This window comes from Taudactylus pleione, unplaced genomic scaffold (genome assembly GCF_031769625.1).
Source record: "Taudactylus pleione unplaced genomic scaffold, aTauple2 ptg000329l, whole genome shotgun sequence".
Classification (NCBI taxonomy): Eukaryota; Metazoa; Chordata; class Amphibia; order Anura; family Myobatrachidae; genus Taudactylus; species Taudactylus pleione.
The window spans coordinates 3,247,766-3,275,393 of NW_028284730.1; the positions used below are offsets into that span (position 1 = coordinate 3,247,766).

Here is a 27,628-nt window from a genome sequence, read left to right on the forward strand (position 1 = left end):
TACGGAAGCCATAGAGGACAAACAAAGCGTCCGACTTCCTAAACGAAGAAGTGCGGTCAACATAAGTCCTTAAGGCCCGCACAACATCCAAAGAGGCCTCACCCACGGAAAGACCCGGTGAGTTAAAGGCCGGAACAACGATTTCCTCGTTAACATGAAACTGGGAAACAACTTTGGGAAGAAACTCGGGCCGAGTGCGGAGTACTGCCCTGTTCCCATGAAAAACCAAGAAAGGGGGTCTACAAGAAAGAGCCCCTAACTCAGAAACACGTCTGGCCGAAGCAATAGCCAGAAGGAAAACAGTCTTAGCTGTTAGCCATTTAAGATCCACTGATCCCAGTGGTTCAAACGGCGGTCCTTGGAGAGCCCTCAGGACCACAGCCAAATCCCAAGGCGCCACAGGTGGAACAAAGGGCGGCTGAATGCGGACAACACCTTGCATAAAGGTGCGCACATCCGGGATTGTAGCAATCCTACGGTGAAACCAGACAGATAGGGCCGAAACCTGTACCTTCAAAGAAGCAAGGCGAAGCCCATGATCTAGTCCCGTTTGCAGGAAGGCGAGAATCCGAGACAGACGAAACTCACGGTGCATAACCTCTCGGTCGACACCACTGGAAGAACGTATGCCACACGCAATGGTATATCCTCGCGGAAGACGGTTTCCGAGCTCGCAACATGGTACGCACCACAGAGCTGGAAAACCCCCGGGACCTCAGCATGGCCGTCTCAACAGCCACGCCGTCAAAAACAGCAGAGTCAGGTCCGGGTGACGACAAGGACCCTGAGACAGGAGGTCCGATCGTAGCGGCAACCGCAGAGGACTGTCCACGGACAGACCCTGAAGGTCTGAGAACCAGTGCCGTCTGGGCCACGCAGGAGCTATCAACAGGAGCGTCCCTCCTTCCTGTTTGAATTTCCGGATTACCCGTGGAAGAAGGGAGACCGGAGGGAACAGGTATGCGAACCGGAACGTCCACCGGACGGACAGAGCATCCACCAGAGACGCCCCTTCGTCTCTTGTGCGAGACCCGTACACCGGCAACTTGTTGTTGTGCCGGGACACCATGAGGTCGATCTCTGGAAGACCCCATCTGTCCACCAGTAGTTGAAAAACGTCCGGGTGCAGGGACCATTCCCCCGGATGAACGTCCTGGCGACTTACAAAGTCCGCCTCCCAATTGAGCACTCCCGGGATGAAGACCGCTAATATGGCCGGAAGATTGAGCTCCGCCCAAACCAGGATCCGAGACACCTCTACGAGAGCCGCCTGGCTTCGGGTTCCTCCTTGCCTGTTTATGTAGGCCACGGTGGTAGCGTTGTCCGACTGGACCTGTACCGGGTGACCCTGGAGAAACCGATGTGCCTGCTGGAGAGCATTGAAGACCGCACGGAGTTCCAAGATATTGATTGGAAGCTCCGCTTCTGTTGGCGTCCACCTGCCCTGGAACAGATGTGGACCCGAAACTGCTCCCCAGCCCCGAAGACTGGCGTCCGTTGTCAACAGGACCCAATTTGGAACCCAGAACGGATGTCCCTCGCTGAGGTGGGACGTCTGTAACCACCAAGCAAGGGACAGACGAACCTCCGGGGTGAACACAATCGTCTGGGACTTCAGAGACTGAGGCAGCCCGTTCCACTTTGACAGGATCAGGTGCTGCAGAGGTCTGGAGTGAAACTGGGCATATTCCACCATGTCGAACACCGACACCATGGAGCCCAGTAACCTCATCGCCGAGTGTAGAGACACCCGGCGGCTGTGCAGACAACTGTGCACCCTTGACTGTAAAGCAGAGATCTTTTCCTCCGTCACTAAGATCTTTTGCTGTCCCGAGTCCAATAAGGCTCCAAGATGCAGAATCCTCCGAGACGGGATTAGAGTGGACTTCTGCTAGTTGATTAGCCAGCCGTGCCGTTGCAGCAGGGCAATGGTCAGGTCCAAGTGGCGTAACAGGAGCTCTGGAGATCCCGCCACCAATAACAGGTCGTCCAAGTACGGCAACATGCGGACTCCCTGCAGCCGCAGAGAAGCCGCCATGACCGCCATCACCTTGATGAAAACACGTGGTGCTGTCGCCAGGCCAAAAGGTAACGCCCGAAACTGGAAGTGGTCGCTGCGGATTGCAAACCTGAGGAACTGTTGATGGCGCAAAAGAATAGGGACATGCAGGTAGGCGTCCTGTATGTCCAATGACACCATGTAGTCCCCAGGTTCCAGCGCCAGAATGATGGACCGTAGGGTCTCCATCCAAAACTTCGGTACCCGCAAAGACTTGTTGAGTGCTTTGAGGTTGAGAATCGGACGAAAGGACCCATTGGGTTTCTGTACCAAAAAAAGATTTGAGTAGAAACCCTGGCCCCTCTGGGAGAATGGAACAGGCACTATAACTCCAGCCTGGAGCATAGTGTGCAATACCTTCCGCAGCTCCGTAGCCTTATTCTGGTCTGATGGTAGACCCGTGGTGAAGAATCGAGCCGGGGGTCTGTGCCGAAGGAGAGGGCGTACCCGTGGGAGACCACCTCCAGAACCCAAGTGTCTGTCGTAGTGACCGACCAACACTGGGCGAACTGCAGCAGGCGGCCTCCCACCCTGGGATCCCCCAAAGGGAGGCCCGGACCGTCATGCCGCAGGCTTGTGATCTGGCTTGGGGGCCGGACGTCTGGTACTCCATGCCTGCTTCCGGGGCTTGACCGATTTCCTAGGGCCAGCCTGATGAGGAAACGACTGTGGTTTGGGCCTGCACTGGGCCCTAGATGACCGAAAGGACGATGGTCCAGAACCAGAAGGAGCAGCGGCCGACGGGAGACAAGCCGATTTGGCTGCCGCCAGCGTGGCCACAATCTTATCCAGATCCGGAACGAAGAGAACTTCTCCGGTAAACGGCAACGCTTCCAGACCCTTCTTGGAATCTGCATCCGCCTTCCAGGATCGCAGCCACAAGGTGCGACGAGCAGCTACCGCTGCTGAAGAAATTCTAGACACCAGAGTACTAATGTCTAGAGCCGCCTCGTTGATGTAGGTGGCCGAATCACGGAGATTGCCAATCAACTCCGCCTGTTCGGCCGGACAGTCGGAATCAAAAGAAGCCTCTAATGAATCCGCCCAGCGCTCCATCGCTCTGGCAACCCAGCAAATGGCCATAGCCGGCCGTGCTGCCCCCCCCGCAAGGGAATAAGCGGACTTCAGGCAGATTTCCACCTTGCGGTCCATAGCATCCTTAAGGGAGGACATGGATGGCATCGGCAATGTGGCACTACGGACAAGACGGGTCACGTGAGAATCCACCTGTGGAGGGGATTCCCACTTAGCAAAATAATTATCCGCGAACGGATAAGCCACCGCCAGGCGTCTCTGCGGCTGGTATCTTTTGCCAGGCTGTTTCCACGCCTCCTCTAAATGGTCCACCAACTGACCCGAAAGTGGAAAGACTGTGGCATCGCCCTTCATGTCTTTGAAAAAGGCATACTTAGACTTAGCCGCTGGGGGAACTTCGTCCTCAATCACCAAGGCTGTGCGGACCGCCCGAATAAGTCCAGGAATATATACCTTGGACTTAGCATCAGCGTCCTTAGTATGGATCGTAAGGATCCAGAATCTCCCCATCATCAGACGTCCCTTCGTCATCCTCATAAGGAGCGGACAGAGACGCCACCGGCCGTTTATGAGGCCGCATCGCAGACTCCCCTTGCAACACATCTGACAAGTGCTGTACAGAACTCGTCAGGGAGTTAACCTACGCTGGCTCCTGAGAAACCGGGAGCGGGGAAATAGGGAGACTGTGGGGTACCACCAATTGTCGTGGGAAACCCTGCATGGGTGACGACACCACAGACTGCTGGGACAAACCCATCGGAGTAAACGCGGGCTGCGGAGCTAACTGGCCCACTAAAGCTGTTAGCGCCTGAGCGAAACAAGCCCAGGACGGCTCCTGTACCGGTGCTGTAACCGTAAGAGGCCGCGCCATGGACAAACACTGCCGGCAAAGGCCCTCCGCGCTACCCTCCCCCTCCGCTAACGGTACTTTACACGTGGTACACTGTAGCCGGAGGGGAAAATCACTTTCAGACATGATGGCACCACGTATGTGACCCCTCTCACCAATTATATATTAAATAGGCGAGAGACCATCCTGCAGCAACGCACCGCAAGGGCTTAGCAGAAAGAACAGGGACAGTAATAAAGCTGACAGTCTTGAGAATAAAAGTTACAGGCAGCGCTAGCACAGTCACATACAATGCAAAGAAAATCAATTCCTGCACTAACAGCGCTGATCACTCAACTACACAGACACAGGGCCTGGTAGGACACAGCGCTGCATACACAGACCTGACCACAGCGGAGGAGAGGTATGCGGGGGGACCCAGACCACGATGCTTCCAATGCAGGCTTCCAGCAGCGTTGACCATGCTTCTGAAAAGATGGCCGCCGAGGAGCAGAGAGAAGGCTGGCCTGTGGGAGGAGCGCTGACACAGGGCCAGTCAGCACAGTGCAGAGAGGGCTGTGTGCAGCGGGGAGGCGCCGGCTGTGAGACAGGGAAGGCGCGCTCCCCTGGCATGCATTTAACCCCTGGGACGCCGCAGCGCTACTGCTCTGCTGCGGTCCGCTGTCCCAGGGGGTAGTGGAAGCGCAGGTTGGTCGCCTGGCTCCACGCTGCAGCCAGTCCCCAGGGAGCCCCCTGCCTGGGGACTTAGGACCATGTGATCAGCGGGGACCCACCGCGGGACCCCGCTGCTTACCTCTGTCCCCCTTGAATCCGGCCATGGTCCGGAACATCTGGGGTCACCACTAGCTGTGACCCCAGATGCCCACCAGCATCCCCGGATCAGTACCGGCGTTCTGGTACCGGCGGGGTGTAGGGAAGACAGCATGGACGTCAGGACTGACTGTCCATGCCGTTCATCCAGATGTGCAGCCACAGCTGTATGAAGAAAAAGCTTCAGGGGCTCTTCTAGCCCCCACTCCAACAGGTGCACCCGACTCCGGCCGGGCACCAAACTAAACTGAGGTGCCTTGGCTCGGGGGCGGGGTATAGGAGGGGGACCTAGTGCATCCTGGGAGGCTGAAAGCTTAACTCTTTGGTGCCCTGCGACTGACGTCACACCTATACCCCAAGGTATCCTGTGGATACCCTATGGACCCTGAAGTAGAAAAAGCCATTACAGTTCTGGAACAACATCCTATGGACAGATGAGACAAAGATCAACTTGTACCAGAGTGATGGGAAGAGAAGAGTATGGAGAAGCAAAGGAACTGCTCATGATCCAAAACATACCACCTCATCAGTGAAGCATGGTGGTGGTAGTGTCATGGCATGGGCATGTATGGCTACCAATGGAACTGGTTCCCTTGTATTTATTGATGATGTGACTGCTGACAAAAGCAGCAGAATGAATTCTGAAGTGTTTCGGGCAATATTATATGCTCATATTCAGTCAAATGCTTCAGAACTCATTGGACGGCGCTTCACAGTGCAGATGGACAATGACCCGAAGCATACTGCAAAAGCAACCAAAGAGTTTTTTAAGGCTAAAAAATGGAATGTTATCCAATGGCCAAGTCAATCCCCTAACCTGAATCCGATTGAGCATGCATTTCACTTGATGAAGACAAAACTGAAGGGAAAATGCCCCAAGAACAAGCAGGAACTGAAGACATTTGCAGTAGAGGCCTGGCAGAGCATCACCAGGGATGAAACCCAGCGTCTGGTGATGTCTGTGCGTTCCAGACTTCAGGCTGTAATTGCCTGCAAAGGATTTGCAACAAAGTATTAAAAAGTGAAAGATTAGTTTGTCCCATTACTTTTGGCCCCTTAAAAAGTGGGAGGCACATATAGAAACCGTTGTAATTCCTACACCGTTTACCTGATTTGGATGTAATTACCCTCAAATTAAATCTGAAAGTCTGCAGTTAAAGAACATCTTGTTTGTTTCATTTCAAAGCCATTGTGGTGGTGAATAGAGGCCAAAATATGGAAATTCTGTCAATGTCCCAATATTTATGCACCTGACTGTATATATGTGTGTGTATATATATTGCAACCCTTAAAGTAACAAATTATTCTTACATGAAGTAGTGAAACCATATATCAATAACACAGGTCTGCGATGAATAAGCTTTTTTAACAAAATTATGTGATACTTATAGATTTTTGGCTTCTGAACACGAAAATCACTCCCGATTTTGCATATCACATCAGGTTTTTCTGCAAAATGTGTATTTATGAATAAATAATTTTTTTCATATTCTTTAAAGTAATAAATGTATTCTGCCTACATTTATTATAAAACATTGTCTTAAATGAATTCAGTAAGTAGTATAGAACGTTGCAATTCAGTTCTCATCATAAAACTTCCCCCCGCCCAGTGCCAGATTAAGGTCCACATGGTCCTGGAGCTGAAATTTACAAAGGGCCTAAACCCCATACTGTCTAAAGGAACATTGCACACACACAGTATATACTGTATACAGTACACACCACTCATACAGTACAAGTGATTTAAAAAATTTTAGGCAATGTCAAGGATCCAAACTATAAAGAAATTGTCAGGGAAATGCTAATAGTTACAGAAACCTTGGCTGCAATATGAGTTTAAAGGTACAATTTTTTAATTCCCATATTGAGCATTTCCCGAATATTCTCGGAGACTACAGTGAAGAACAGGGTGAACGGTTCCACCAAGACATTAAAGATGTAGAAAGAAGATACCAGGGTCATTGGGACGCAGCATGATGGCTGACTACTGCTGGATAATGATATACAGAGACGACACAGAAAAAGCTTATACGCTTCCTCCCAACGTGTTTCGACCCACCTGAAGGGTTCTTTTTCAACACCTTGAAAAAGACCCCTTCAGGTGGGTCGAAACACGTTGGTGGGGAATACTGGCTGTTATTTTTGGAATTCTTACTCATTAAGGAAAGAGAATTGTCGTACTTTGGACTATATTTGGGATCCCTAACATCTGTTGGTCCAGTAGGACATTTACCTCTATCCGGTGGGGACACACTTTGTTTTTAAACCTTTTCTTTTTGGAACTATATGCTGTTAAATAAAAGAATCTTCAACTTTTTTTTGCATTGGAGTCAATAAAGTGAGAAAAATTTAACAAAGTGTCGGAGAAATTCTTCAAGAATTTGAGATACGCCCAATATCCTAAGGAGGAAATTGTGAGTGTGATGTATAGAGGGTAACCCCGAATCATTATTTAATACCTATCTAAAAGGGGATTGAGGAAAAGATACCCTTAAAAGATTTTTATGCAAGTTTGCAGCTGGGAGTTCAATGAGTGGGGGGCATCCCCATAAATACTAACAACTTAGATTGGGACCAATATTGTCTCTTGTATTTGATATTGACCTATGCAAAACAGTATTATACTATTGTATGTTGTTTTTTCTTTTTTATATATGCTTGTCTGGAAAATTCCTGTGGAATCATAAGGATTATCACAATAGGGGAGTTATCTTTATTAACTTTTCATGTGTGTTCAGTCTCCCTGACAGCATGGACCACATCCTCATATGTGAGAGAAGACACCATACCTGATTTAGCAGGAGATTGGGGTCTGTTCAGCTTCCGCTGTACCTGGGTGTCAGGATACTGTGAAGACTGGAGAGAGCCGGCGTCTGTGTGGGATGCGGCAGCCATCTTGGAGGTAGCGCCGCGATCTTCCTCAGCCCTGGAACGAGGCGGTCTCCCCTGACATAGCCGTGGGGAAATAGCGTTCCATACAGTAAGTATGCCAGGGGGTTTCAGGGAGCGATGGGGTTGCAGAGTGGAAGCAGATATGGGCTTATTGGAGCGGAATGGCTAGCAGGCACCGGAGCTGACAAGAGAGCCGTCTTACTCCATAGTCTCCCGGCACCGGAAGTCTAAAAAAAATCCTTATACTTAATTAACAGCAACAAAAGAAAAAACCAAGATGATTTCTACCAACGAAAGGGAGATTATGCTTTCCTATATTTTCTATTATGTGTTACACCAGAAACAGTCAATTCATGATTAACCCCCCCCCCCCCTTCCCCCAAGGGGTTTTAGAACTACAGCTGAGATTTATAGCTTCAAATTAGCTGGAAATCCACATGTCACCAAAGTCTGTTATGGCATAAAATATCTTACTATATACTACAGCTCATTAATGTATTTTGCACACTCTGCAGTATTAAATGACTTTAAAACTATACACACACTTTGACAAAAGATTAGTCTGGTTGGTCAGCTGGTGACTTCTAAGACAGTGAAGCAATTTTCCGACATCAGAGCTAAGAGGGATATTCCTCAGAGAGACTTTCGGAAGTTTCTACAAGTTAGACACTTCCTGCACTCAGGCTCTAGATTCCCACAAGTGTCCCGGAAGTTAACACCTTTTGAGAGACTCTGTGTTTCCCCTTGTAATCCAACACATATGGTCTCAACCCTATACAAATTGTTGCAACACCAGGACTCCCAGGCTCCCCTTCCCTGTGTACCAGCTTGGGAAAGAGATTTAGGGTTAACCCTCTCCGAAAATGACTAGGAAATATTTTTCTCAAAGCTCACCATAGTTCCGTGTGCGTTCAAATGAGAGAAACCCAAAACTTAATTATTACACGTTGGTTTGGACAGCCTTCCCTCTTACATGCAATGTACCCCTCGTCCTCAGCTAGGTGTTGGAGGTGCCTGAACGCAATAAGATCCTTACTTCATATTTGGTGGTCATGTCCTCTTCTCAAACCCTTCTTGGACGATGTTATAGCAATTTCCCAAGACATTCTCGCTACATCTGTTCCCTCAGACCCAGCTTTCTGGGTGTTGAACCACTCTCCTCTACGTTATCAAAATATAAAAAAATCACTATTATGACATTTAAGCAACGCAGCTCGTCCTGTGGTGCCTCACCTTTGGAGATCGTCCTCTCCACCCACACGCAAAATTTGGTTCTCAATAATAGACCACTATATGAGAATGGAGGACCTACTCCTAGCATCAGTAGATAGAGTATCTGAGTTCATGGCCCCTTGGTTTGAATATAAGACTTTGAAAGAATATAAAAATGATATCTCTTCCCCGATTACTACGAACTGATCCACTACTAATAAAGTGATTTGGTTTATTCATTTTTCTTTCCCACTATGGTAACTCCCTCATATACGATTTCATATCCTTTCCCCTCTTTTCCCTATTATTTTTCCTTGTTTTATTTCTATAAAGTCGGAATTTTACACTATATCTTTTTTTGGGACTGTCTTTTCGATATAAGGAAATTTACATGATTGTTGATTATTTTGGTCTTTCCCTATCTATTTATGTTTAGCTATATTATTATATCTCGCTGCGCCGAGATTTGAAATTTTGTTCATATGTTTTGCAAAAGTGTATTCCTTGTTTCTTTCAATAAAAACAGAATATACAAAAAAAAAAAAAAAATTAGCCTGTACTAGTATATGTACCGTATATATTATTATATATTCTAAACATTTTACAGCAGTGAATAAATCGTTCCCTCTCTTTAGTGTGCAAAACACACAAACACACAATCAGAAGTGGTGAGAGGCTGGTTACCATAACAACCACCAGGCAGGTTTGTAATACTGCAGTTCCCCCCCTTCCTGTACTTGCAGACTGTAAACTCCCCACTAGCTCTCTATGTAAAGATGGCAAGGAGAATCCATCACACTATAGAATGTCTGAGTAGATTATACACTTGTAACAATATACTCCATGTGCAGTAGTAAACAACATGCTGAACCAACTGTTGCTATACACTGGATACTGATTATATAATAGCGCACAGAAAGCAGATTGCATAATGCAGAATAATTATACCGTGGATCTCTGCTAGTGTCCATGCTGTCCTGTGTAAAGATTGAGACGTATAAACTAATAACGGACATAAAGCTCCATATAAATAACACAGGAAGCTCTGGTGCTTTTAGGTACGTGAAGATTAGCCAAACACTGTAGTTAGTGGTCTATACACTGGTCTTCCGTATGCTGTATGCACTATTTCATAATACATTACAGGCTGAATTTCTTCCATAAAAGATAATACAAGGGCTTTGTTTGTACAATAGACCTGCAGCTTCTGTGCCCACTGCACGATAATTACCTGATTAATAAAAAGAAATACAAGCTGTTCCCAAGGCACTGTGTATTGTGGTGGTGGCGTGCAGCTTCCCCGCAGCTTGTAAGAAGTGATCTATAAATTGTACAATCTGTAAATGGAAAATTGAACCCATTTTTATTTAGGTTTAATTTAGCACCAACTTTTTTTTTTTTTTTTAACATAATTGCAGATTGATTACTCTGTTTAGTAAAATAACATTTAGTTCATTGAATAAACTATTACAGTGGTCAAAGAATAACAGAAAAGTAGGCGATGTTTGATTACTATGGAAGAACAACAGAAACTTGTGTCTCAGTTGGTAGATTTAATTGGGCTAAATTGACCAACCGGCGTCCGGAGTTTAGGCGTTTTAATTTTGTACTTTCCAAATCGGTGACCATTTCACGGCGTGTGCAGGGTCATTATTCCATCCAGTCCACTGTGTTCCTGCTATCTGGCACATGACCAATCCCATCACTGACCCCGTTCACACCTTTTTAAGGGGGCAAACTAAGTAGTAAATATATTAAGCTCTGGAAAGTGATAAATTGGAGAGTGATAAACTACCAACCAATCAACTCCCAACTGTCATTTTTCAAACACAGCCTGTAACATGACAGGAGCTAATTGGTGGGTAGTTTATCACTTTCCAGAGCTTAGTACATCTGCCCCTAAAACACAAGATCACATCAGTGGTACGCCTTAAAAGGAAGGCTGGGGGAAGGTCAGAGTTGTAATTAGTCTTTACAGACCGATATACATGAGAGTTTACTCCTATCTGAATTACATTCACAGGCAGTAGCATTATAACAGGAGCTGGTTCAGAGCTGGGAGCAAAGCAAACAAATGCAGGAGCAAGTCTGCACCTTGGCAAAACCGTGCACTGCAGATGGGACATAATTACAATGTGCAGAAGGGTTTAGTGACTTTGAAATGTGAGATTCCCATTCATACCTGTAAAATATTTTCCATAGAAAAAGTGGAACCCGTTTATAAGAGAGCAATGAAAAATGGAAACCGCAACACTCAACAAATTTATTTAACTTTATTTTCATTTCAACAGAGACTGTGAGGTATCTCTCGTGTCTCACATTACCGGCAGCGAGCACCACTATATTTTGCATATAACATTTGGAAACTGCAGATTTATACCGCCTTGGCAGGTGTGCCCAAAGCGAGAGAACTTAAGCTAAAAGAGATGGTGCCCTCAGAGGGAACTTCAGGACCAGGGAACTTTCTTCCTGACAGTCTAAATATATTTTAAAAGGCTTACTCTCCTTATATCCTGTAAGACACAATTGCAATCCAAACATAGCACCCCAAGACTGGACAATTTCAAAGCGAGATGGGTTGATTTCTACTAAATGAATAGTTCTATTACTCATCACAGAGATGCCGCCTGAAAGGGTGCAGACCGAGGACATTCCAGTAGATCTGAGAGTTTGTACAATGAGAGGGAACAATCTGGGTGGCATCAAAACTGTCCTAGATAACTATAGAAAGGCGAATATTCAACGCAGTCCCTTGTAGCACAGTTTTCATACATTTTGTGTTCTATGCCACATAATATCTTTGGGGGCAGGAGGAAGGTCTGCATTCACACCACTGGTGTTTTGTAGAAGCCAACAGCCAATGCTTGCTAAATGCTGGGTGTTATCCCATGTTGTGAAATGATTTTTATTACTGTATTAACCCAAAAAAAAAAAAAGTATTGTAAACGGCTTTATATAAAACATAAATATTAATCCAGTAATTAACCCATGTCATGGGATAAACAGGAAAGAGAAGTATGATTCTATAGCATATATGTAGCTAGTCGCAGGCGGATTACCCCAGGAACTAAAGGTGAATAATTACTGGGAGCAGCAAGTTACTTGGGTGGTCATAGAACAAGTAAAGGTAACACTGAAGTACAACTCTCACAGACCGAGTGAGGGTGAGGAGGGCAGTCACCTGGCAACTGTGTTTGTACCAAAGGTTACCTAACAGAGGATATCTGATAAAGAGTGCCCAAACTGAGGGCCGCATCTAATAACGGTGCATAACCCCTTTAGCACTCGCTAAAGGGGTTATGTCCTCCTTTCTGTATTTAACAAAAACGACATCACTTTCACCATCTTTAGATGGCACGAGCAATGCTGTCCCCTAACCGCGGGGTTACTCATTCATGCACAGACTGACCGTCGTGCATGTGTATGACAGAGCAGCCTGTCACTGGCAGAGATAGGCTGCCAGCAGCTGAGCGGAGGAGAACGCCGACGAGGTAAGTAATGATGAATACCAGTGGCATATTTGTTTGTATCACTGCAATACTAAACAAAATATGCTGCTGCAATTAAGAATCGTCGGTAAATGGGGCCCCGAGTATGAATAAGCATTTCTCTTCTTTTTTTTTTCTATCATTGATTCTGATATTACATGGCATCTTAGGGCACCGCACATTTGCATTTGGCAGGCGTTGGATGAAACGTCCTGCAAGTATGAGCGCTTCCGGTGTGACAGCGAAACAGAGGTTTTCCCTTCACATCTGTGCCTCTATAGGAGCTTCTGATGCTACGCTAGCAAGTGCGGAAAAGCGCAGTGCCCTTGTATCCCAGTATAACACTAGGCCTGATCACAGAGTAAAATCACAAGGGTGAAAAAGAGGAACCAATCCACATGTTCCACAAGATAAAATAAATCCAGTCTCTGTCAAGTCCCAGTTTTAAAATGATTACAAACTGATTTTAAATAAGTATTTAAATACATTATGAAAAGTAGATGATTTACGATAAAGATGTGATGGTGTAAACGTTGACCTCAGGAGGGACAGACAAGCACTTGCTCCCATGTATACTGCGTGTCAAAATTGTACGGCGCCAGAAGAGATGTTAAACATGGAAGGGTCAAACTTCTGCCCCTTGAATGGGGATCCATCTGCATCCCATCCCTTCTTCAGCATGTCATGGACCTTCTGTAACAGGACAGGGGAACGCTAGTTAGAGATGGAGCCTCATTGTGTAACATGGAACAACAAGGTGGGACCCAAACTTATCTGTACAGAGCAAGATGTGGGGTTAGTATATAGAGAAGAAGTCTATAGGTGCGTACGCACTGGGCGATTAAAGTGGATGACTGAACGATAACGATATCGTTATCGTTCAGTCGTCAACTTTATCGTCCATTTTTAACACAAATAACGATGAACGATAACGACGACGCGCGTTCCCGCGGGTCGTTCTTCATTATCGTTCATCGGGTTAACATGCAGGCCAACCTGACTATGTTATGGGATGGGGGAGAGAGCCCGGCGCTGAACAATATCGTTAATGATATCGTTCAGCGAGTGTGCTCAATGTCTTGAACGACATTGAGCACACCGTGCCGGGGACACACTAGACGATATCGCTCAGGGAGCATATCGTCTAGTGGTTACGTTCCTTATGGGGTAATTATGGGTGTGAAGGACATCTGTGTATGGGGTCAGTATAAGGAGAAGTCGTCTATGCGGTAATTATGGGAGTGAATGACAGCTGTGTGTGGGGTCAGTATAAGGAAAAGACTATTAGGGGTATTCAATATGGGAGCGAAAACATAGTTTTTGCGTTAATATCGGAGGTATCACGTCATTATCGCAGGTTTTACTTTTACACCATGTTCAATTTCAAAGACTTATCGCAGGTTCGAAAAGTCTTTGATAAAAAACGGGGATAACTTTTCACCATTGAATAGGTGTCGAAAAAAAGTGCAGAATTGGGGTTTAGGGGTGCAGGCTTAAAAAAAATAGCCTGCACTCCTGGGAATGACATTTAAAAAAGAACTGTCACAAAAACTTTTTTAAAAAAATAGGGACACCACAAAAAATTAATTTAAAAAATGGGGTGAAAAAAAAAAAATGGGAAAAAATTGTTTAAGAATAGAGAAATAGGTTCAGGGCTATTCTACAAGTATGCGGCAGGTGTTTTCTAGAATAGAATTATAGCAGCAGGTGCACAAATGCAGAATTTTTAAAAACTTACTTTAGGGACACCAAAATATGCTAGTACCCATTTTCATGTACCCCAAATTTGATGGGACCACTTAAAAAAACGAAAAAAATAACCTAAGTGCTCTTCTGCAACACTTCTTCAATGTCGGGAAAAAACACCTGCTGCAGCTATTTAAATCCCCGACTTTCATTTAAAGGCTAAAACGGGGGTACCCATAGTGATCCCCCATGTTTTTACAACTTTAGGGGGGTCTTACAATTTTTTTAAGGAAAAATTCGTAACTTTACGCAAATCCAACTTCGCAGGCTCCCGTTTTCGTTAATTTCATATTGAATACGGGGATAAGCGGGCGTACGCCCGATACTTTAACGCAGGTAAAATCTCCGATATGAAACGTAAACTTCGACAGCGAAGTTTACGTTTCATATTGAATTCCCCTCTATGTGGTAATTATGGGGGTGAAGGACAGCTGTGTGGGGTCAATACAAGAAAAAGAAGTCCATAGTAATTATGGGAGTGAAGGAAAGCTGTGTGTGGGGTCAATATAAGGAGAAGTCGTCTATGCGGTAATTATGGGGGTGAAGGACATCTGTGTGTAGGGTCGATACAAGGAGAAGAGGTTCATAGTAATTATGGGAGTGAAGGACAGCTGTGTGTGGGGTCAATACAAGGAGAAGTCATCCATGGTAATTATGGGAGTGAAGGAAAACTGTGTGTGGGGTCAGTATAAGGAAAAGAAGTCCATAGTAATTATGGGAGTGAAATAAAGCTGCGTGGGGTCAGTAAAAGGAGTAGTAGTCTATGCGGTAATTATGGGAGTCAAGGACAGCTGTGTGTGGGGTCAATACAAGGAAAAGAAGTCCATAGTAATTATCGGAGAGAAGGACATCTGTGTATGGGGTCAGTATAAGGAGAAGAAGTCTATGTGGTAATGATGGGGGTGAAGGACAGCTGTGTATGGGATCAGTATAAGGAGTCGTCTATGTGGTAATGATGGGGGTGAAGGACAGCTGTGTGTGGGGTCAGTATAAGGAGACGTCTATGTGGTAATGATGGGGGTGAAGGACATCTGTGTATGGGGTCAGTATAAGGAGAAGAAGTCTATGTGGTAATTATGGGAGTGAAGGAAAGCTGTGTTTAAGAGGTCAGTATAAGGAGAAGTCTATGTGGGAATTATGGGAGTGAAAAGCTGCTGTGTGTGGGGTCAGTATTAGTAGAAAAAGTCTATGCGGTAATTATGGGAGTGAAGGACAGCTATGTGTGGGGTCAAAACAAGGATAAGTCGTCCATAGTAATTATGGGAGTGAAGGAAAGCTGTGTGTGGGGTCAGTATAAGGAGATGTCTATGTGGTAATTATGGGAGTGAAGGACAGCTGTGTGTGGGGTCAGTATAAGGAGAGGAAGTCTATGTGGTAATTATGGGAGTGAAGGACAGCTGTGTATGGGGTCAGTATAAGGAGACGTCTATGTGGTAATGATGGGGGTGAAGGACAGCTGTGTATGGGATCAGTATAAGGAGACGTCTATGTGGTAATGATGGTGGTGAAGGACAGCTGTGTGTGGGGGCAGTATAAGGAGGAGTCGTCTATGCGGTAATTATGGGGGGGAGGACAGCTGTGTGTAGGGTCAATATAAGGAGAAGAGGTTCAAAGTAATTATGGGAGGGAAGGACAGCTGTGTGTGGGGTCAATACAAGGAGAAGAGGTTCATAGTAATTATGGGAGTGAAGGACAGCTGTGTGTGGGGTCAGTATAAGGAGAAGTCTATTTGGTAATGATGGGGGTGAAGGACAGTTGTGTGTGGGGTCAATACAAGGAGAATAAGTCCATAGTAATTATGGGAGTGAAGGACAGCTGTGTGTGGGGTCAGTATAAGGAGAAGTATTCGTGTGGTAATTATGGGAGTGAAGGACAGCTGTGTGTGGGGTCAAAACAAGGAGAAGTCGTCCATAGTAATTATGGGAGTGAAGGAAAGCTGTGTGGGGTCAGTATAAGGAGAAGTCTATGTGGTAATTATGGGAGTGAAGGACAGCTGTGTATGGGGTCAGTATAAGGAGAAGTCGTCTATGTGGTAATGATGGGAGTAAAGGACAGCTGTTTATGGGATCAGTATAAGGAGAAATCTATGTAGTAATTATAAGGAGGAAGGACAGCTGCTTGTGGAGTCAGTATAAGGAGCTGTCTATAGTTATTATGGAATTGGAGGCCAGCTGTGTGTGAGGGAAGTACAGTACTGTGCAAAGTTTTAGGCAGGTGTGGAAAAAATGCTGCAAAGTAAGAATATGTAAAAAAAAAATGGAAGTGTTAATAGTTTATTTTTATCAATTAACAAATTGCAAAGCGAATGAACAGAAGAGAAATCTAAATTAAATTAATATATGGTATAACCACCCTTTGCCTTCAAAACAGCATCAATTCTTCTAAGTACACTTGTACAAAGTTTTTGAAGTAACTCGGCAGGAAGATTGTTCCAAACATCTTGGAGAACTAACCACAGATCTTCTGTGGATGTAGGCTTACTCAAATTCTTCTGTCTCTTCATGTAATCCGAGACAGATTCGATGATGTTGAGATCAGGGCCATATAATCACTTCCAGGACTCCTTGTTCTTCTTTACGCTGAAGATAGTTCTTAATGACATAGGCTGTATGTTTGGGGTCGTTTTCCTGCGGCAGAATAAATTTGGAGCCAATCAGACCATTCCCTGATGGTATTGCATGATGGATGAGTACCTGCCTGTATTTCTCAGCATTGAGAACACCATTAATCCTGACCAAATCCCCAACTCCGTTTGCTAAAATGCAGCCCCAAACTTGCAAGGAACCTCCACCATGCTTCACTGTTGCCTGCAGACACTCATTTAGTGTTCACTCTAGCTCCGGCGGCAGACAGGGTGTTGGAGCTACAGAGGGCACTGCGTGCACCCGAAAAGGGGTGGGGCCCAAATAAAAGGGGGCGTGTCTATAAGATGCCTCCCCTTTTCGTCATTCTTGGCATGTCACTTACGGACATGCCGGGCAGCCCCCAAGCGCTGCAGACAGGGAGAATAGATGCCGGGCGCATATTTCCCCACCCGCGGGTGAAGACGGCACCCGCAGGCTGTAAGGGCAGGGTGCTTTTTGCCCTCCAGAAGGAGGACAGGGTGCAGCACCCCGCTAAAACAGCCTAGAGGCAACGCTACTCATTATTGTACCGCTCTTCAGCCCTTCGGTGAACAAACTGCCTTCTATTAATGAAAAATATTTAAAACTTTGACTCATCAGTCCAGAGCACCTGCTGCCAATTTTCTGCACCCCAGTTCCTATATTTTCTTGCATAGTTGAGCTGCTTGGCCTTGTTTCCACGTTGAAGGTATGGCTTTTTGGCAGCAATTTTTCCATGAAGACCACTTCTGGTCAGACTTCTCCGAACAGTAGATAGGTGTACCTTGGTCCCACTGGTTTCTGCCAGTTCTGAGCTGATGGCACTGCTGGACATCATCCGATTTTGAAGGGAAGTAAACATGATGTGTCTTTTATCTGACGCACTAAGTTTCCTTGGCCGAACCACTGTGTCTACGGTCCTCAATGTTGCCCATTTCTTTGTGCTTCTTCAAAAGAGCTTGAACAGCACATCTTGAAACCCCAGTCTGCTTTGAAATCTTTGTGTCTTGCTGCTGTGCTCAGTCTTGCCATGGTGTATGACCTGTGACATGAAACTGTCCTCTACAACATCACCTTTATAGCAGAGTTTGGCTGTTCCTCACCCAGTTTTAAGCCTTCTACATAGCTGTTTCTGTTTCAGTTATACCCCTTTTACACCAAAATCCCCGGGTCCGACCCGGGATTTGGAACACGTTTCTAACCCGGATCAGACCCGGGGCAAACCCCTTTTACACTGCGGCGCCAACCCGGGCTATGCCCAAGTCGGCAACGCTCACACCTGGCCCGGCGACCGTGAGCAGCGCTCCCCCCCCCCCCCCCCGCGACCTACTTACCTTATCCTGCAGCGGTCCGGAGGCAGGGAGAGCGGGTGGGGTGCGCTGCTTCGTGCCGCTCGGCCAGGCGCTGCTTGCAGTGGCCGCTTGGAGATGTCATCTCCAAGCGCCACTGAAGCCGGCCAATCAGGCGGCATGCGGCGCGACCCGGGTCATCGTGAGCCGGGCCGCGCCGTTTACATTGCAGGGTGACACGGGAATAACCCGCGCTCAACCCTGCAATGGAGCCGGGTTGATCCGTTCACACCGACGAAATTCCCGGGATTATGCGCGTTCATGTGCATCAACCCGGAATATTTCAGTCGGTGTAAAAGGGGTATTAATGACTGTGTTTCAACCTACATCTGAAAATGATGATCATTATCACCTGTTTGGTATGATTGGTTAGTCATACACCTGACTATAATCCTCCAAAATCCCTGACTTTGGCACAGGGTGGTCACACCGAATATTGATTACATTTCTCTTCTGTTCATTCGCTTTGCATTTTGTTCATTGATAAAAATAAACTAATAACATTTCTATTTTTGAAAGCATTCATACTATGCAGCATTTTTTCCACACCTGCCTAAAACTTTTGCACAGTATTGTATAAGGAGAAGTCGTCTATATGGTTATTGTGGAAGGGAAGGATAGTTGTACTACCATGGCCAGTATAAGGAGAGTAGGTCTATTAGAGTAGCTTGTCAGTGGGCAGATCACATATGGCTACAACCTACCATTTCATGACTCTGTGGTTTCCCCTGTATTTTCTGGTGATAATCAAATGTGAGACGGTCCAGCACAGCATGCTCCTCTTCATCTACTGTGGCCATACTACGCTCTTTGTTGATTTTTTCAATGTCAATTTTCTCCTCGCCTTCCAAGACTGCGTTCCACCAGTATTCCCCACATTTACTGAGACTGATCTATGAGAGAAGAACACTGCTGTACAGTATATATTTCAGAGAGTTAGGCAACATATGGCTGTTCAGCTGTTATAGAACTACAATTCCCAGAATGCTGAATAATTCCGCAACACCTGCAGGACTATAGGCTGGCAAAGTCTGATTTATAATGATAGTGAAAACATGTCATTGTATATTGATGATTCTATATCTGGGAATACTCATCACAGGGGACCATTAAGCTACACTTGAAATATAGATTGTAAAATGTAAGACAGCTACTAACATCACTGACAAATATGCATGTACAAGTTATTAGGATGTTTGCCACTGTAATTGCATTTAATATGCAGCCAAGTGCAAGTTGTTGTCCTCTGTTATCAGTAGTTTCCACAAATGGTGTCCGGAGAGAGGCTGCCTGCAGTGTCCTCTAGGATTACTGACAGGAACACTGGTGTGTGTGTCCACACTCACAACTTTATCTCAAATATCCTCTGATCAGGTGAGCTGCAAAATGTTTACATATACATTTATGTATGTCACTAGTATCCCTTTTACATAGCATTACTTGTGTTTTACAATGGGCGGACATTAAAGCTGGGTACACACTTAAACGACCGATTTGGTAAGCTACACACACTTACTAATCGGCCGCTCGATATGTCTGGACAGAGACCCTGATTCAGAGCCGGACGCTCTCACAGAGCGCTCGCTCTGAATCAGGGCCGTCCCTCTTACTTTTTGGAGCGGCCTCCTGGCCGCTCGCATAGCCGTGGGTGACCACCCACAGCTATAGCGAGCGGCCAAAATGATGGTCGCGATGGTCAAGACCATCGGGCTTGCGACGAGACCCTTGTGGTAGGGTCTCGTCTGCCGCAAGCCCTGGAGTGCTTTTGGCTCTATCAGAGCCAAAAGCACTCCCACTGACATCACTTGTGATGTCAGTGGGGTAGGCCCCAGACGGTAGGCGTTCCCATGGGAACTCCTCCGTCTGGGCAGCCACGCCCCCAGCACGCCCACCAAAGGGGGCGTGCGGTCAATCACCATTGACAGCACGCCCCCTTTGGTGCGAGACCCATAACGACGGCTTGGCCTTCGTTATTTGGGTCTTGTGCATGCGCACGACGGAGCCGCCTCCGTCGTGCGCATGCGCACTTGGGCAACATCGACCCGCTTGCGAGCGCTCAGCGCTCGCGAGCGGGTCTGAATAAGGCCCAGACATCACAGCTGGGTGGGCATATAAATTTGCCTGCCCAGTTGGAATGTCAGTGTCGGCAGTCCCTGCAGCCAGGGCACGGATGGATGGCGGGTTGCCAATACACACAGCCAGATGCACCGATATATCTGCAAGATATATTGGCATCGGTTGTGCTGCAGGGCCGATCTGGTATGTCTGAACTATGTAGTTCCTATACATATAGTTTGTACACACCCGCAGATGCGCTATGTGATATGTCAATCGTCAGCTGTACGAACGACATAGTGTGCACTCACCATTAGTATATGAGGACAAGCTGGCCAATTTATAATAATTAGTTAGATATTTAACTAAATACAGCTCTTCAGTACAATTGTGAGGCATCTATTATAAACGTGGTGCCCAGCTATAGTAACATTTGATGATTTCTGTACCTTACAATGCTTACCTCAGAGGTTACCTCGTGATGTGAGACGTGGGTTTGGTTAAACAGCGCTGTACAGAGCTTTATTTGTAATACTGGATGTGGTTAATATTATCTGACGCAAAATATCGCCCGCCACTAACTGGAAAGTAAGGTGTGTAATGGCAGTTGGGTCTAGCTTTAAGAATGTCAGTACATACTGTATTATTTCCCCCTCCATGTGTAATAACTATACTAGTGCCTGCACAGGCAGTATTCCTTTATTGTAAACTTACAGGAAACTCACTGCTTCTAGTTCTAGAACTCCAGGTTATATAACTGTTCTTCTGTGTATTTCTCATTATAAAGGATAAAAGTGCTGGACAGTTCTGCTGTAGGAATGGTAACCTCCCCTCTTTAGTAACTTAGCATAGGGATGCCCAGTGTAGTTCAACACTACAGCAATATGCTGTACAGGCCGATAAAATGCAACACTAATATGTGAGATAATAATATCTTATTACCGAGATGCATTTCCCAGGTTCCAGGCTCCACAAGGAGGTCTCTGCATTTATTTTATGAGTGAAGTTTCCATCCATAAGGACGTGCTCCCCTTGACTATCTCTCACTGCCACGTGGATACATGTGCTGCGCAGATCCACCGTCACCTGGGGGGGAACATCACCAAGCTGGTTATTCTACATTACACATCCTTAATAGTAGTTTAACGTTTTCTAATGCCTGAAGGGTCATTAGGAGACTGCGTCTGCCATCTTGGACTCTGGCAATGTGACTCCTGATAGGCAACATAAAATGTGTCCCTCCCTCTATAAATATCGATGGAGGAAGTGTGGTCAGGTGGGAGACATCCTCCATGTGTTTTGGGTCTTTCCGGTCCTCAGATCTTTGTGGGGGGAGCTGTTCCCACTAATCAAGCAGATCACTGGGGTGCCTGTGGTCCCCTGAACCGCTGCTGTCACTTTTTCATATATACCAAGGGGCCATCACCTCTGCAGATCACTATGCGATGGGGCATATCCTAACAGCTACTTGTGCCGTCTCCGTCCCCAGTCTGGTATCCATTGCCGTGAAGGTGCACAAACACTTTCAATTCAAAACAGGGGATTGTAGTTATTCCAACTCAGCCTCCTTTCTCTTATTGAGAGTGACTATTGGGCGAATAAGAGCAGTGACAGAGGTAATGTGGACTCTGGTAGCACTATTCCCCTTAGTCAGGTGTATTCTGTGGTGAGTAGCCTTAGCATTCCTCATAGCCTTTGGCGATACTTCTGCTAAGTGTATGGAGGAAAACCAAGCACGTATTGTGATTCACCTATATTTATTTGATTGTTACTATGACCATTGTGTACCCCCTTGCCCTTGGGCTGTGTTGTGTTTCTCCTTCTGTACCCCATTTCATGTGTAAACACTAATACATATCAACGAAAAAAATGAGAGATATGGTAAGAACTTACCCTTGTTATCTCTCTTTCTTCGAAGTACATAGGGTCCACAGGGTTGACCTTGGGGTATAGCTGAATCTGGATCCACGGGCACCACACAATTAAAGCTTTAGCTCCCAGGATGCACTGGGTCCATCCTACTCTATAGGCACCTCAGTTGGTAAGTAGCCAAGGTCGGAGGAGGAAAAACAGAGAGAAGGAAGACTGGAACACACAAGAAACATACTCACAGAAAGGGAGACGGAAAATCGGTGACCAGCAACACAGCCCATATGAAGCCAGGTGCGTCAGGGCGGGTGCCCTGTGGACCCTATGGACTTCAAAGAAAGAGTTACCATATCTCTCATTTTCTTCTTCAAGGTCCACAGTGTTGACCTTAGGGATGTCCCAATGCAGCCCAATTAAGGCAGAGACGCTCCTGTGCTGAAAGGAGAATCCGGTGCCCAAAGGAAGCTTCCTGAGAGGCAAAGGTGTCAAAAGCATAGAACCTCAGAAAGGTCATGATGGAAGACCACGTGGCCGCCTTACACTGCTGAACAACCGAGGCGCCATGGCTAGCTGCCCACGAGGGGCCCACAGACCAGGTAGAATGAGCCTTAACATAGGCTGGAACAGGCAGACTCGCCTGCGTATAAGCCTCAGAAATCGCCAAACGAAGCCATCTAGCCAAAGTTTGTTTGTTGGCTGGCCACCCCCTCTTGTGAATCCAAAAAGGATGAATAAGGAATCCAACTTCCGAATGGAACTAGTCCGGTCCACATCCAATGAGGCCTCACCAGCCGAGAGGTCAGGTGACCGAAAGGCTGGCACAACAATTTCCTGATTAATGTGGAATTTAGAAACCGCCTTAGGAAGAAAACTAGGACGAGTGCGAAGCACCGCCCTGTCCTGGTGAAATATCAGAAAGGGAGGACGACAGGAAAGCGCCCCCAATTCTGACACCCTCCTGGCCGAAGCAATCGCCAGTAGAAAAAGAATCTTAGTAGTCAACCATTTGAGGTCCACTGACCCTGGAGGGCCCGAAGAACTACCGCCATATCCCAAGGAGCCACTGGAGGAACAAAGGGAGTCTGAATCCTGAGAGCACCCTGGAAAAAGGTGCGGATATCTGGCAGTGGAGCTATCCTTCGCTGGAACCACACAGATAGTGCAGATACATGAACTTTTAAAGAAGCTAGGCGTAAGCAGAGGTCCAAACCAGACTGAAGGAACGCCAAAATCCTAGAAACATGAAACACTTGAGGATCGTAATTTCTCATGCCACACAACTGAAAATAGGTATGCCACGCTCTGTGGTAAATCCTGGCGGTGGCAGGCTTGCACGCCCGCAGCATCGTACTGATGACCGAGCTAGAGAAACCCTTAGACCTTAAGATGGATGTCTCAAAAGCCACGCCGTCAAAGACAGACGACCCAGATCCGGGTAAAGGCAGGGACCCTGAGACACCAGGTGCGGATGTTGAGGCAGAAGGAACGTAGTGTCGATGGAGAGACTCAGAAGTTCTGAGTACCAAGGACGCCTGGGCCAAGCTGGAGCCACCAGCAGAAGCGTGCTGCCATCCTGCTCGAATTTCCGAAGAACCCGAGGAAGCAGGGATATCGGAGGGAATAGATAGGCAAACTGGAAGGTCCATCTCACCGACAGAGCATCCACCAAGCTTGCTTCGGCATCTCTTGTTCTGGACCCGTACACGGGCAACTTGTGATTGTGACGGGATGCCATGAGGTCCACCTCCGGCAGGCCCCATTTGTCCACAAGGAGTTGATATACCTCTTGCTGAAGCGACCATTCCCCGGGATGGCTGAAAGGTGTCACACCGCCCAAGACAGGATGCGTGACACCTCGGTCATCGCTGCTCGACTGCGAGTGCCCCCTTGATGGTTGATGTACGCCACCATGGTGGACTTGTCGGACTGAACATGTACGGCTTTTCTCTGAAGAACGTGACTTGACAACTGGAAGGCCCTGTACACAGCCCAAAGTTCCAGAATGTTGATCGGGAGAACTGCTTCTTCCGTTGTCCAACGGCCCTGAAGTGAAAGTGGACCTGTCACTGCACCCCAACCCCGGAGACTGGCATCTGTTGTGCGAAGAACCCAGTCCGGGATCCAAAAGGGTCGACCCCTGGTGAGATGAGATGTCTGAAGCCACCAAGATAGAGATAGGCGCACCTCTGGAGACAAGACCAGCATCTGAGTCCTGATCCAGTGTGGTAACCCGTTCCATTAGGATAGAATCAGCCCTGGTAACCCGTTCCATTAGGATAGAATCAGGGGCCTGGAATGGAACTGGGCATATTCCACCATGTCGAACGCGGACACCATGGACCCTAGAACACGCATTGCCGAGTGACCAGACACCCGGCAACTGTTCAGGCAACTGCACACCCACAGTTGTAGGGAGGAAATCTTTTCTGGGGTTAGAAAGATCCTCTGCTGATGAGAATCCAGAAGGGCTCCCAAATGAACCATCCTTTGTGAGGGAAGTAGAGAGGACTTTTTCCAATTTATCAGCAACCCGTGTGCTTGCAGACAAGCGATCGTCAGGTGTAGATGTTGTAGAAGTACCTCCGGAGAGCTCGCCAGCAATAGGGGGTACGGCAGAAGTCGTGTACCTTGGCTCCGTAGATGGGCAGCCATGACAGCCATAATTTTGGTGAATACCCTTGGAGCCATGGAGAGGCCAAAGTGCAGAGCCTGAAACTGGAAGTGATGCTGTTGTATAGCAAACCACAGATACCGCTAGTGTGAAGACGCTATAGGAACATGAAGGTAGGCGTCCGCTGAACAGTCCGCTGCTGCCGCTCTGAAGAGTTCAAAAGTAAAAAAAAAAATTAAACTAATAACTTTAAAATAAAGCTATGGGGCTGCTAATCAGCCCCTCCTGCGCAAACGGTGACACGACTCCGGCCGGGCACCAACTTAAACTGAGGTGCCTGTGGCTCGGGGGCGGGGTATAGAGGAGGATGGACCTAGTGCATCCTGGGAGCTAAAGCTTTAACTGCGTGGTGCCCGTAGATCCAGATCCAGCTATACCCCCAAGGTCAACCCTGTGGACCCCCTTTGGACCTTGAAGAAGAAATAAAAGTAATTTTTTTTTTTACATAAATCTGACCAAATATGCGAGATTTGAAACCTTAAAATGGTCAGATTAAATTAAAAGGAATGGTGTTAGGATATTTGGTCTAACCACTATTACATCATTAGCAATATATACTGGTGCACGTCAGTTATACAGCTATGTAGATTAGAAATCACATTTTATGTTTCCAGCTCCACCTGCTGGCTCTCATAGGATTATACAGCTCACATAGCGTTAGAAGAAGGAAAACGTTCCTGCTGTACCTATAGTCTTCTGTAACATGTGATAATATATGCCGACTACTGTTACTTAATATATTCTTCCATCAGAAATGTGAGAGTTCCAGACCCATGTGGAGGAATCGTGTGATTGCCCGGCAGACACACACAGGGTCATTAATTCTATAAATGATCACAGTGTACATAAATCTGCCCATAGCTGAGATAACATCATTTACTGAATAACAAACATAAAGAAGAGATTTAGAGGGGCTGCATTTTCTTTATGTTGGGATGCAGTAAAACCACAATACCACATAGTAAGATTAAAGCATATTGCAAAAACACTGCTGTCCCTATTACAGATGTGATATAACCTTAATATTCTATTTAAGCATCAACAGGCTAATTAAAACTAATCAGATTTCTTTGTGTCTGTCCAAAGCCAGTCTCAGTGTGCTTGTCTGTAAGACCAGCTATTGGGGCCACTATTTGTACATTACTCCACCTACGTAGATGAAAGGATATAGCAATAAAGATCACCTGTCTGCCTTTAACCACATCCTTAGACACCGGGACTTTAATCTCCAGGTCCATGTAATCCTGCGACCAGGAATAGTTTTTCCTTACGGCACCATTGTAGCTGTCTGGGTCCAGTTGGAAATCTTCTTGACCCCTGGTAGGAAATACAAACCACATTAGAAATGGCTGGATATACTCCTGAAGCTGTTAAGCAATATCAATATCTGGTTTCTATGTGCAGAGGATAATACCCTCAGATCCCACTCAAAAACTAGCATAATATCGTATTAAAAAGTATAATTTTGTACTCACCATAAAACCCCTTCCTAGTAGTCCACCTGGGGAACACTGCATTACTTACATGTGGGTTACAGTGTGTGTGGCACTAGGAGTTTGGCACTGAAATAGTTAAAGAAAATTTTGCCCCCTCTAACCCCTTCCACCAGATCCTGGTTACTCGTTTAGCAAAGCCGTATGGAGGAAGAACATATTATTATTACATGACATTGTTATGTTCATAATTTTAACAGAACACAATAACAACATATCAGGGAGGCATCACTGTATTCTCCAGATAGTCTACAAGAAGGCTGTTATTGTGACTGTAAAATCCAAATTCCACTTGCATCCATTTGGGGGACGCTGTGTTTCTTACATGCGACATATCCCAAAGCAAGCCAACGTGGGTACTGCCCGGCAAAGACGCACGTAGAGCTTTATGCCCTGGCGTTCCTTGTACCAAATTTATGGAAATGGTAAAATATTGTGAAGGTGTGCACAGAGGACCAGGTCGCTGCTCTGCACAGCTGTTTCACCAATGCGCCATGACGAACTGCCTAAGAAGCCTCAACAGCATGAGTTGAATGAGCCCGAAGGGAAACCGGAACAGGCACAGGCAATAACAAACCCATGTGCTGGTCCAGAATGACTGCTCCCCAAAGCACCAGTTTCAAATTGAAAAGGGGGATCCTCTGGTCAGATTTGGGGTGTGGAGCCACCACAGTAGTCACTGGCGTGTCTGAAGAGACAGCCTAAAAAGTTATCTTACCAGACGGGAAGTGTCCTAGACCCACGGTGAAGGATTTGGTTCTGAAGTTTCTGGGCATGAAATCTGGAGAATGGAACTGCCTCGAAAGCAGCTACTATCTTTCCCAGCTGTTGCATACACCGGATAACTCACACCTGAGAGATATACAAGTGTCGCATAACAACTTAATCAGCACAAGTCTGCTGGTGCATCCTAGTCCTTAGAGGCATTTTTGGCAAAAAAAAGATGCACAATGCTAGCAGAGAAGCACGAGACTTGGCGGCTCACTCACTCCAGTCTAACCGCGCAGCATGGCATTCTAAGGCAAGATGGACCGGGTCTGCTAAAGAAAAGGATTCAGAAGTATCCTCCACAGACTGAAGTCCTGAAATCATCTGAGTAATCCAGGTCTATGGCTCTGATGACCCAAGCACTAGCCAGAATGGGCCTAATCCGAAGTGCAAAGTGAACCCGGACTGGGTGCAGGTAAGTCCTTGTGAGCAGTTTCCTGATATTGGAACGAGGCTGGACGCCGGGCGTACTTGTTCATCAATGTCTCTACCTTTGCTGGATGATGCGGAGGACGGAGATCACAGGGAAAAGGGAACTAAACCCCACTTGGTACCGATGCTGACTGGGAATGCTGGTGGAGGAGGCTTTGTAATGTAGCGCAGGCAGCGGCAGATTACCGGAACTGAGAAGAGCAGAGCACTGGCAGTAGCACTATGAACTGGAGCTGGCAGCAAACAAATTCATCAACTGAGTTCTGCAACTGGGACACTGGAGGTAAACGAGACAA

The 27,628-nt window shown here is 46.6% G+C and overlaps 1 protein-coding gene across 1 annotated transcript in view; it reads right to left on the reverse strand.

The window, feature by feature from the left end:
- Window positions 1-11,107: 11,107 nt before the first annotated feature.
- Window positions 11,108-27,628, reverse strand: part of NUDCD3 (NudC domain containing 3) — a 36,528-nt gene continuing 20,007 nt past the window's right edge. Inside the window, exons 4-7 of the mRNA XM_088443330.1 lie at window positions 25,824-25,956; window positions 21,042-21,185; window positions 18,749-18,937; window positions 11,108-13,039 (exon numbers count right to left, since the gene is read on the reverse strand). Coding sequence (XP_088299456.1) covers window positions 12,929-13,039; window positions 18,749-18,937; window positions 21,042-21,185; window positions 25,824-25,956 — 577 coding nt within the window. The 3' untranslated portion in view covers window positions 11,108-12,928. The remainder of the gene's footprint in view (window positions 13,040-18,748; window positions 18,938-21,041; window positions 21,186-25,823; window positions 25,957-27,628) is intronic.